The 12,829-nt window shown below is 35.7% G+C and overlaps 1 protein-coding gene across 1 annotated transcript; it reads left to right on the plus strand.

Moving 5' to 3' along the window:
* Positions 1–3,392: 3,392 nt before the first annotated feature.
* Positions 3,393–4,331, plus strand: LOC100736224 (olfactory receptor 8D4). Its single transcript, XM_003472750.4, has one exon. It carries the CDS (start codon positions 3,393–3,395, stop codon positions 4,329–4,331), a length of 939 nt encoding a protein of 312 aa, XP_003472798.2.
* The last annotated feature ends 8,498 nt before the right edge of the window (positions 4,332–12,829 follow it).

The following is a 12,829-nucleotide window of genomic DNA, read 5'->3' on the forward strand; positions in this document are numbered from 1 at the left end:
GTACCATTTATGGTTAAATGCACAAAACTTTAAATATGCTGAAGGGAAGGAATCTTGCATTCTTGAGAAATCTCACTCAAACTCAGCCCAAACTTGGTTTTCAGGAGGTTCAAGGTGCCATTGTGGGCACAGGTTCCAAATACACCTCTTCGGATTCACTTCCATCATCCTCATCTGCCTTGTGGTTACTGCCCTCAGTGCTTAAGGAGATCAAACCTTTTTCAACGATAGCCCTTAGGGCTTGCAAAAATACTGCCAAGGTTTAAACCTCCACTCCTCTTTCCTTCTCAGCATTTTTCCTGAGCTTGACTTGAGTTTGTCTAATGTGACTAGTTTGATTTGAGGTGTGTTATATGTGCAAAAATGCACTGTGGATTTTATGATTTGTCCTGCTTAGGAAAAAAGGAAAATTAAATTTTAATGAAATTTTTATATGGATTACATGTTGAAGTGGTAATGTCACAATAGAGTTAAACAGAAATGCTAAAATTGATTTCTTTTGTTTGATTTTGGTTTTGTGAAAAATTCAGCTTCTATGTTGGACATTGTGGCACATGCCTGTAATTCTAGCACTTGAGGTTGAGGCAGGAGGATTGCTGTGAGTCCAAGGTCACCCTGGGCTATATAGAGTTCAAGGCCAGTCTGAACTGCATGGCAAGACTCTGTCTCAAAAACTGAAATCAATCAATCAATAAATAAATAAGTAAATAAAGAGCTTCTAAGATATTTCAAGTATCTCACATGGCTGCAATTTTTTTGTTTGGCAACATTCATCTAAACTACCTTCATTAAAATACTTTCAATAGTCATAGTTTTGATAATATGTAATATGGTTTATTTAACATACCATATTATACTTTTAAGTTGCTAAAAGAACATGAAACCTAGATTAAGTCTGAGTCACTGTAGTAGGTTACTTTGGAGGTGGTCAGATTTACATCCCTAACAAAATTTTATACCTAGAGTACTGCTATGTACTTTAGTAACTGGTTAAACGAAGTAGGTCCTGGTTATCATTGCTCAATTTTATGTGAACTGAGACATATTTGTATCATGTTGCTTCCTATAAACACAAAAACATGATGCAGTTTATTGTAATAAAATATTTGATGCATTCAGTACATACCATGGAATCTTTGAATTTATTTATAGGCGGTAAAATACTGAACTATAAAGCTACAATTTCTGTCCCTCTTCCTAGAAGGCTTTCCTTGAGATATTTTCAGAGATGGTCTTTGGATGATCAAGTAATGCCTCCTGAAACAAAGAAGAAGAAGGAGGAGGAGGAGGAGGAGGAGAAGGAAGAGGATAGAACGAGAGAGACAAGAAAGGAGAAAGATGATTTCAGCTTTAGGAGAGAATAAAACAGTGTTTCTCAGACGGCTATGTGTGCACAGATCATGTGAATCTTGTAAAAATGAAGATTTCCAACTCAGAAAGTGAAGGTTGGGACCCCAAGTTTCACTAGATGCTGAGGCAGCTGATCAGTGGAGCACATTAGTAGTAAAGCCCTAAAGCACAGAATTGTTTGAGAAGCAGAAAATGAAAGAAAGAAAAATCCATTGGCTTGACTAGGGGCTGAAGAATGCCGGACACTTGAATCAAATAAGAACTTAGGCAAAGTGAAAGAAATTTTACTCTGGTTCTAGGCCCATGAAAATTAGTGGCAGTGTGGCAGAATGAGAGTGGTCAATGTGTTTTTGACACTTAGGATGGATTAAGGTCATACTTGAAAACATCTATGAGATTAAAGGCAAAAAATGGAGTATATGGGTTTTTGCAAATATTTCTTTGATACTTCTTTCTGTGTAATCTCTGTAGCTACACAGGTGCAAGCCAATTGCTGAGAGTTTATGAAAGGAAGACTCCCAAGGTATTTCAGTAACTGGCCAACAGCAACTGAGGCTCTTTGTTGGCTGTGATTTCCTATCTCTATTTCTTAAGAGGAGAGAAGAAAAGCAGATATTCAAGGTATGTGTTCTGCAAAATTTGGAAGCCTGCCCAGAGAATAACTACTGAGTGTCATGAAATGTGTGTGTGTGTGTAGGGAGAAAGAGAGACAGAGAGATAGAGAGACAGAGAGAGACAGAGAAAGACAGAGACAGAGAGAGACAGAGAACGAGAATGAGAGAGGGATCTGAGAGGTGAAGAGGTGTTTCCTAACACCACAATAACCAGTTGGAAGCAAGGAGAGAACATCCTAAAAGCCAGGGAGAGGCACATCCTGGACAACTGGAGAGAATTCTGGTTCAGATGTCTGAGTAGGATTCTACATGATATTTGGGAAAATGTGAGTGTCCAGAGAGGCCTTGGAATAGCTCATCACCAAATAAAAAGTGATCAGATTTCTCAGAGAGGAGACCATGCGTGACCTTGGTGTGGGTACTTCCAAGCTGATGCCATATTCACCCTGCTGAGGAGAGGTGTATGTATAGACCAGAAGAGCTTTGGAGAAGCCCTGAAGTGAAACACAAATGCTTAGTTTTTAGCTTTGCCAAAAGTGGCAACATTAGTGCCTTATGTTGAACTCAGTGACCTTGAGAGAAGAGAGCTTAGTCCAGAGGGTGACCAGACACTCAGAAGATTCAAACAGTTTTAGGAGGTCAAATTTTCTGCCATTATAAATTTTCGCTTGAGTGTGAGAAGAATAAACTTTCCATCTCAAAATCTATTTATGGTGAGATTAAAAATGGAGTAGTCACTCAAATGAAAAGACTTTTATAAAATATATTCTGGTTCACACTGGTGCAAAGATACATTTTAAAAAGAAGTATGCAGTACCTATCGTCAAGTAAGTTTGAAGAATATATGTTTTATAGACTAAGACATTAAGAAACCCTGTTTAGCTGTGCATAATTCAGCATGCCTCAAATTATCCTTGGCTACTTGGATTTAGGTAACAATTGTTAACATCTTCCTGGAGTTGATATTCTGCTAAATAACATTAGAAATTTTGTGTACAGAATCATAATTGACCTTTGCAACCGACATTTTCTCTATAGAAAATCCTAGAAACAGATATGTCACTGGCAAGTATCTTGGCTCCCAGCCTCTTCATTATGTACATCTTTTGCTGATTTTCTTTGGAAGAAATTCCCCACTATCTTCAGGATTACTGTTGTCCCTAAGCATGGTTTGAAAGACTTCTTCCTTTGCTAAAAGAATTTGAGGCACAAGGGGCACAAGGGAAGATGGGAAAGTATATTTATGCTTCATAAAATGGATTGTAGGTAGATGCTTATTGACTCTATTTTGTCAAAGTGCTAATTTTTTGGTTTTCACAGCAGTCAGCATTTTTAGACCACACCGCATTTGGTCTCTGGGGAAATGGAGAAGCGAAGGAGTTCTGCCTATCTTAACTGTTTCTCTCTCCACAGATTTCTCAGAGAAGGATGGGTATAGGAAATCATTCCACAGTGACTGTGTTTCTTCTTTTGGGATTAACTGAACAGCCAGAGTTTCAGCTGCCCCTTTTCTACCTCTTCTTAGGGATCTATATAGTAACCATCGTGGGAAATCTTGGCATGATCACAATAATTACACTGAATTCTCAACTTCACACCCCCATGTACTATTTTCTCAGTAGTCTGTCATTTTTAGATTTCTGCTATTCTTCTGTCATTACCCCCAAAATGCTGATAGGGTTTTTAAGCAGGGATAAATCTGTCTCCTATTCTGGATGCATGACTCAACTGTTTTTTTTCTGTATTTTTGTTATTTCTGAATGCTACTTGCTTGCAGCCATGGCCTATGATCGCTATGTGGCCATCTGCAGCCCCCTGCTCTACCATGTCATCATGTCCCCGCAGGTTTGTTTTGTGCTGGTGGCTGTTGTCTTCTCCATAGGCCTCGTTGATGCTGTGATTCATGCAGGTTGTACACTGAGGTTGTCTTTCTGTGGGCCAAATGTCATTAAACATTATTTCTGTGACATTGTTCCTCTAATTAAACTCTCCTGTTCCAGAACTTACATTGATGAGCTTTTGATTTTTAGCATTGGTGGATTTAACATGGTAGCCACCAGCCTGACCATAATAGTTTCATACGCCTTTATTCTCACCAACATCCTCTGCATCCATTCTAAAGAGGGAAGATCCAAAGCATTTAGCACTTGCAGCTCCCACCTAATGGCTGTTATTATATTTTATGGGTCTTTGATGTCTATGTATCTCAAACCTGCTTCCAGGAGTTCAGTCATCCAGGAGAAAGTATCCTCAGTGTTTTATACTACTGTGATTCCCATGCTGAATCCCTTGATATACAGTCTGAGGAACAAGGAAGTGAAAAATGCACTCATAAAGCTTTTAAGAAGAAAAGGATCTTTGCAATGAATATGCTTTTTATTAAAAATTTTTTTGTATTTAATCATAAGTAGTTTTCATAGCTGACTTTTAAAAACCCATGAGTGTGAAAGTGAGAATTAGTATTATTTTAAATTTAAAGTTTGCTATCCCTGCTAAGATTAAGCATCAGTTTTTACGCTCAGTTTCCTAAACCCAGGCTATAATGGAAAATATAACCATGATGTACTGTGTGGTCATGTGAAAAAATTTCAAAAAGACATTATCATATATGAATTGGCAGAGAAATTTTTGAATCATGTGCTGAACATTATAAAAAATTACAATAAATGCAGAAAAAAGTTTCTCATTTCTTGTTCAGGCATATTAAAGATGAATGTTATATTTATGTGAAGTTGTTCAGTGAAAATTTAGCAAAAATTAAGCTAATACAGTTTCCTTGAGTATATTATGTAGACAATGATGATCTAAAGGTAGGACAGCATATTCAGATAAGGAGAAAATAATTATAGTATTATCTAAATACTATACTTTTTTATCTTGACCAATTTATGGGCAGTATTTTCTTACTTTCTGGTTGTTTTTCTTGAGTTGGCATTTTCTCAGCATGTTGCAAACTAGGTGTCTTTCACTTCTCCAAGTGATGTGTTTTGAGTTAAATGTAAAAAGTTTATCATTTACAAGAGTGGAGTAGGCGATATAAAAGGCCAGTTGAGGCACACAGAGTGTGAGAAGAGTTCCTTGGAGTCAAAATCAGGATAGCCGGTAGGAAAAGCACGGATAGTATTCTAAATTGCACAGATGCCATTTCAATGCAAGAAATGGCATCCAAGTCATCTACTTTATAAAAAAAATGGAAAAACCCAAAATAAACAAAGGATTACTGCAAGCCAGTTGTCATATTTGGTTTGGTCCACAAGTATAGCAAAGGTCATTGATCCATGTTTGTGCACTCACTTCATGGTATACGTTCAATGTTAGAGTGACTATAACCAGGAACTGAGTATTGTGTCAAGTTTCTTATCACCCCAGTGGCATCAGAATGACTGCATCAAACAAATTTGCAGCATTAAAGGTTAAAATTAACCAAGCCACGAGACTTTGGAATCCAGGAGAACATAACAGCTGTCCCATAGCCTATATTTTCTGAGTGTGGTAGGAGTTTGCTCGTCCCCTTTTATTCATGTCATTAAGCTCTTTCTATATGGTAATACTGTATGGAGAATGTGGTGTTTATTAGAATCATTCATTCAGTTATGCTTATCATGGACATGATGTGCAGGGCACCAAGTACTGGAATTCTATGGTGAGCATGATAGAACAAGGTCTCTCCTTACTTGGGAGAAAGTGGAAAGATGGGTAGATAATACAGAAATAATTAAATGAATCATGGAAATTATAGACATGAAAAAATGCTTTGGAAAAATAAGTTACATACTTTTTGATGAATTAAGGGATTCAGTGAACAGAACTCTTTGGGACTTTTGAAATGAACTTTAAGACAAGAAAAAGTGCAGTTATGCAAAAGAGCAGGCACCAAGCAGCAAGTGCCAAGCCCATGGCTAGAAGAAAGTTAGCCATGTTCAAGAAACACAGAGTCAGCACCATGTGCGGGCCACCATCAGACGGAACAACAGCCAGATCCAAGCTTCTCCCTGTGAGTGAGTGCCATTCGTGGACTGCGGGGAGAGAGGAAGGCCGCACCGGGAAGCAAGCCCAGTCTGGGAACAGTGCCATGTGTAGGCCCCCGCCGGCCTGGGAACAGCAAGACCTCAGCCCTTCCTGAGCAAGGGCTGGCAAAAAAGGCACCAATCATCCCCCACCCCTACCCTGCATGAGGGACTGGCTTATATGGAGAAACACAGGCTGTGATGGTTGCTATCAGGGTGAAATGCAATTGGATGCCTGGGGTGCTTTGGTGTTTCACTAACAACACAGTTCTAGGACCAATGCTCTGATCCTGGATTCAGAGGATAGCAGTATGCAGTGTGGCATCTGGGGGGGATCTGTTTCAGAGAGTGGTAGCCATTGCTGGTTCCCTATAGTCTTGTTTTGAAGTTCTGTATAGTTTCCATTGTTTTGTTGCGTTTTCTCTTTTGTTTTGTTTGATTATGTTAAATCTGATGGCAGGAGCAGCTATTTCAAAGATAGCAAGATATATTATGGTAGTAATTTTGGATTTGCTATTGGCTTGTTTTGAAATCCTTTATTGCATTCATTGTTTTGTTTTTATTGTTTCTATTCTATTCTCTTCTGTTTGATTTTTACTATGTTGAAGTTATCTGCCCCTATTTTGAAGACATCAAAAGGCACTGTGGTAACTGTTGTTGATTTCATAATGTTTTGAAGTTCTGTGTCTCTTACACTGGTTTGTTTTGATTGGTTTTATTCTGTTTTATCCTCTTTAAAATAAAAAAGAAAAGAAACACAGAGTCAGTATGGCTAAGGCTTAATGAAATAGGGAGTTCTCAATGACAGTTGGATAAAAGGCTTGTGCCAGATCACATAAAAAGCTTCAAGTTTTAAATTTAAAGGACTGAGAGGAGAGAAATAAATAAAAATTATCAATTTAGATAATTGCTGATTTGATAAAACTATGCTTCAGAAATGTAGGAGAAATTAAATTATTTCTGAATAAATCAAAGCTAAAGGAATTTGTGATCAGCGCAACTGTCCTGTGGAGAATGTTAAAGAGAATTTTTAGGAGTGATATAAAAAGAGTCTGTGCAGTAAGTCTTACTCAAATAAAGAAATAAAGCAATAAGTGGTGCAATTACAAAACCACAAGAGCCAGTATTACTGACTCTGATTTTGTAACTCTGATTCTATTTCTTAAAAGTATTATAGTATAAAAGTAATTATGTATCTGTGTCACTGGGCACACAATAACATGCATTAATTTTTGACAAAAAGACAAGAAGGGAAGAATGGAGCTATTTAGGGTGTTTATAAGCTTTTGAAGATAAATTAATGTTAATGTAAATCAACCTGTTATAAATTTTGGGAGTTAATTACAATCTCATAGGAAGCACTAAGAAAAAACTAAAATGTATATGTAAAAGGAAATGAGGAAGAAAGAAAAATGAACACTTGTATTAGTCACGCAATTGATTTAGTCAGCTTTCCATTACTAAAATTGACTTAAAGGAGGAAAGGTTTATTTTGACATGTGTTTTACAATATTTAGTTTATGGTCAGTGGACTTCATTGTTTTGAGGCCTGTGGTGAGGCAGAGAGCATCATGGATGGGAGCAGATAACAGAACAGAGCTACTGCCTTCATGGTGGCCAGGAAGACAAGGGCGGGAGGGATGGAGGAAGAGAGGGAGACAGGCAGGGAGAGATAGACAGAAAGACAGATACAGAGAGACAGAGCAAGGCCCCAACATGCCCTTCAGAACATCCCCCAGTGACTTAACTTCCTTCCAAAAAGTCCCACTTTCTAAAGATTTGAAGATTCTGTCATCTGCCCTAAATGCCACAGGAGGGCTCAAAGCCTTTATTATATGGGAGACATTTAAGACCCAAGCAGTAATATCCCTGTGATAAACCAATTAAACAAAGAAGTAGTAATCATGGAAATGAATGCCATAGTTTCAAGTTATAGGGAAACAAACCAGAAAAAATGGTAGAAGTCCTTTCATATCAGTGATTTCTTTATTGCAATCATTGGATTAAACTGTCTAACATAAAGGCATTTATTAATAGAATAGATGAGAACAAAACCTCATAATCAACCTGAATGATGTTTATAAGAGACTTACTTTGGACCCAAGGGAACTATAGATTGAAAGAGAAAGGATGAAAAAGTATAGTCCATGTAAATATTAACCAAGAAAGAGCTAGAATATCTGCATTGATATGAAACAACATTGTCTTTTAGTTAAATCTTTTGCAGTAACATGTTAGAAGAATGTAATATGTTGACAAAAGCTTCAGTTTATTCAGGACACATAACCATTATAAACATACAACATGCAAAACAACAGTCCTAGAAAATATAAAACAAATACTGATAAATGTGAAGACATAGATAGATCTTTTTTTTTTTCACTATGTAGTTTGGGCTATCTCGAGTTCAGTATTTAGCCCAGGATGGCCTTGAACTCATGACAATCCTCCTGCTTCAGCCTCCCGTGTGTTAGGTAATAGGTGTGCACCCCCATGCCTGACCAACAGTTTTACAATAATAGTTGGAAGCTTTAATATGCCAATTTTAATAAAGCATAAGCATCTTAAAAGGAATATAACGTGATGAAAAGATTTAAACAACTCTGTGAATCAACCAGACTTAACAGACATATATAGAAAATAACCCAATGCCAGCATGGGGCATTCCCCAGGACAGCCCACACTATGTCCCTATCTTCAATCACAAAACACATCTCAATCCATTTAGAAAGCTTGAAATAATACAAAATATATTCTCCAACTACAATGAAAGAAAGACAAAAGTGAATAATAGATAGAAAACTGGAAGATTTACAAATACATGAAAAGTAAATATAATGTACTTCTAAGTATATGATGGATCAAAGAAGAGAATAAAAGAAATGAGAAAACAGTTTGAGGAAAATGAAAAATGAAGATAGGATAAACCAAAACTTGTAGGATACAACAAAAGCTTTGCTAGAGAGCTAGTACAGACAGACAGACACACACACACACACACACACACACACACACACACACCCCAGAACCCCAGAAAAGAGAACATAATAAAGATTAGAGTGACAATATAGGAGAAAACTTTATAGCAAAAATATGGAAACAATAAGCAAAACAAGAAAAAAAGAAATAGAAAAAGAAAATTTGGTTCAAAAATTAGATCTATGGAATTTACAAAACTTTAGTTAAGACAACAAAGGAAAAAGAGCTAAAACAAATAGTTACATTTTAAAAGTTGTGTGGTCATTTCATTTGACAGTCAGTCACTCATTTATGAAAACTGTTTTTCCAAATCAGAAAGCAAAATATAATTATTTGTAAAGCAATTAGTTTAAAAATTATTACCAGGATACATATCTACCTCTCTACAATAATCTGAAATCTTTGAAAAACAGTTCATTTTTCAAAGAAAATTTGCATTTATAATGAAAAAAGAATTTAAAATTCCAGTGAATTTAAAAAATTAAAATTAAAAATAATTACTTTCAAAAGAAGCTTCAAATCTATTAAATAGTACTAATAAATTATGTAAAGAGAATGCCAAAAAGTAAAATTTCCACAATATACAAAAATTTGAAGTGATGTTGTATGTACTATGTACAATCCTGATATCAGTGCCTACAAAGACAGTATGGAAAAAAACACTAAAGGCTGATTTCATCAATGAATGGTCACACAAAAGTCCTTAAACTAATGCAGTTGACGCTATGCATTCATGGATTATCTATTTGTGGGTTCAACCATTGATCAAAATGTAGCTGGGCTGTGAGGGGTGCATCTGTACTACACATATATAAACAGGTGTGTCATCATTATGTTCTAAATAATGTACCATAATGACGATTTACATAGCATTTACATTGTGCTCAGTATAATGAGTAATTTAGAGGTGACTTAAAGTATGTGGGAGGATGTGTGTGGCTTTAGAGAAATGCTGTGCTGTTTTATGTGGAGGACTTGAACATCAATGGGTTTTGGTATCTGAGGTATAGATACCTGGGAACAGATCCTCACAGATGCAAAGAACATGCATTATACACCAAATATACATCAATGGTATATTGAAATATCATCCAGAAGGTTTAGAGTCTATGCAATTAAAGATTGTTCCAAAATTATTTCATAAAATTAATAAAATTAATACAATTTTATGAAATTTCATAAAATTAATCCAATTAAAATATATTGATAATCTCAGTAGTTGACTTATGTTCTTCCAGTTTGTAATTTGAAATAAAACAACACTTAAAAATGTACTAACCTAGCATAAAATTACCTTATTTCAACAAAGCAAAAAGCCATATATAACATTGGTATGAGAAACAAAACACAAAGACCTCCACTATTATCTAATGTTTTCCTGGGTTTATAATTACTTCAACCAACTGAAGAATACCTAAGAGTATTCTTTTAAAGACAAAGCTAAGTCTTACTAATAAAGGATTTGGTAGAATCTTCAGAACAGTCAAACCACATAAATTGTTAAATGATTAAAAAAAAAACACCACAAACCAAAGGCAAAGACTTAAAAAAAAAAAGACAATTTGGAAATTTAAAAATGTTTTTTAGAAAAATTTTAGTCCTTAAAATTGGAAATTTTCATAGATTTAAATGGATAATAAAAACATTAAGGAGAAAAAAAATCAGAAAAACTCTAGATGACATAGTATGAGTATTAGAATAGATGAGGCCTTTCTAAACATAAAAAGCCTACAGACTTTGAAATAACACTTTGACTTAGGAAGCTGCTGTTGTCTACGAAACTGTCAAGAACATAATGATTTTTATAAATTACAAACACATACACCTTGCACATATTTAACTGCCTGTATATGTATATACATACATTAGTACACACACGCAGTGTATGTTTACTGTGTATGTAAAGAGAACTGCTATTCTTAACAAATAAGGAACTAGATAAAACAGTACCATTCTATAGGTCATGGAAGAACTGTTAAACTGCAAGAGAAATTTTCATCTTAAAAATGCAGGGGCTGGGGATTTAGCTCAGTGGCATAAGCACCTGCCTTGCAAGCAGGTGGTTGTGAGTTCGATCCCCGGCACCACTAAAAAAAAATTAAAAATACATTTTAAAGTTAGAATGTTTTAAAAAATGGAAAATTCTGTAAAAATTGATAATATTTATAAGTGGCAAGAGTGTGATAATATACCCAAACTGCACAAATTTTCTTAAAATTGAGATATCAGAAACATTCGTTTGAATGTGCATATATCCAAGGGACTCTTTCTAAGACATCAGTAAGTTTGAGGATTTTGTGATGTATACAATTTAACCTCTTTAATGTGCATCAAACTTAGCCATTATTTAAATGACTTGAAATCTTAAGATAATTATGCAAAAAAAACCCTATTAATATAAATTGGGAGCCCTGCTTGGTGTGAGTAAGTTACTAGTTGGGCAGAATTTGGAGTTCAAAAAAAAAAAGCAGAGAACAAGGAAGTGAGAGTAAAGAAGTCAGCTGGATTCTTACTTTCCTAGAGAATCTTTTTTCTCATTTCTGCATTTAAATATAATTCATGTAGTACTTGTGGTTATAAAATGGAACACAAAAGAAGCAAATAACTTTGGAGACAATGAATTGCACGTTTCATCTTTGAATTTCTGGGCTATGATGTGGCGAGAAGATAATTTGTCCTACAGGGATGAATTACTTGGGTCACTGCCTTTTCATGTTTTTGTCCTTGGGGTTGGGCTGGCCCCTGAGACATGTGGCTTCAGAGCATGCAGAGCCCTGCCTGCCCCACATGTGCCATGGACCAGTTCTGACAGTAATCCCTTCGTGCTACAATTTTCCAACTTTAATTTCAGAAAACTCTCTCAAGGATTTAATGAAATGTTTGCCATCTTAAATGTTTAGATGCAAATATATATCTATATCTGGATATCTTAAATGAGAACTCCAGGTGAGTAAATCATATCAATTTTATATTTACCTTTAGCTTTTTCTCATTCATTTGGAGATTTCAAGGCTGAGTATTTCTACTGGTATTTAGCCTTGGTGGTGCCTGTCCCTCACCTTGGGAACTTAAGGTGTCATCACACCTATCTGGTCTTCATTCTGAGAAACTACCATGCAAGCCACTTTTCTTGATATGCCTTCTTCACTTTCAGGATGGAGAATAGTATTAAAATTAGACTGTTTCTGCTCTAAATAGAAATATATGTTCTCTTAAGTGGAGTAACTTATCAAAGATTTAAACATCTGTAGTAGTTCTAGTAGCTAATCCCCAGAACGTTTACTTGAATTTAAAATTCTAATGTCACAGCTAGTAGATACTGCATAACCTATCATGGAAAGTCGAGGACCTAGTCAGTCCTTTATCTACTTTTCCAATGTCATCTCATACCCAATTTCTATTTCAAAATGAACATTTTGACTTTGCCTTCCATGGTCACATGTCCACATATTTTCTAAATTTATCCCTTCCTTTTGAAATTCATCATGCCTTTTTCATCTTTATGACTGCTAACTATCTTTTCCAAATTTCAAGATATAGCCATAAATATATTCATATTCAAGATACTGCTGCCTGTCATTCTTCTAGGCACAGGCCAAATGCTTTTTATGCCTTGCTTTATTTTACACTTACCCCCATCTTACAGGGAGGTGTCATTGTCATTGAACAGTTCTAGGAACTGCAATGTCAGCACCATTGCCCACAGTTTACACATTAGATCAGAGAAGTTACAGATTGACTCAAGCATTCACAGTTCATAGGTTCCAAAGTCACGGTTTGTGCAGACACGTTGAGCTCCAGGGTACCTGTAACCTTCTCTAGGAAAGTTTGCTTTTATAGAGACAGCAAATGTTAGCATCATTGATCTCTTCTTAGCTG

Source organism: Cavia porcellus, unplaced genomic scaffold (genome assembly GCF_034190915.1).
Source record: "Cavia porcellus strain 051 isolate PalLab524CR breed Dunkin Hartley unplaced genomic scaffold, mCavPor4.1 scaffold_9, whole genome shotgun sequence".
Classification (NCBI taxonomy): domain Eukaryota; kingdom Metazoa; phylum Chordata; class Mammalia; order Rodentia; family Caviidae; genus Cavia; species Cavia porcellus.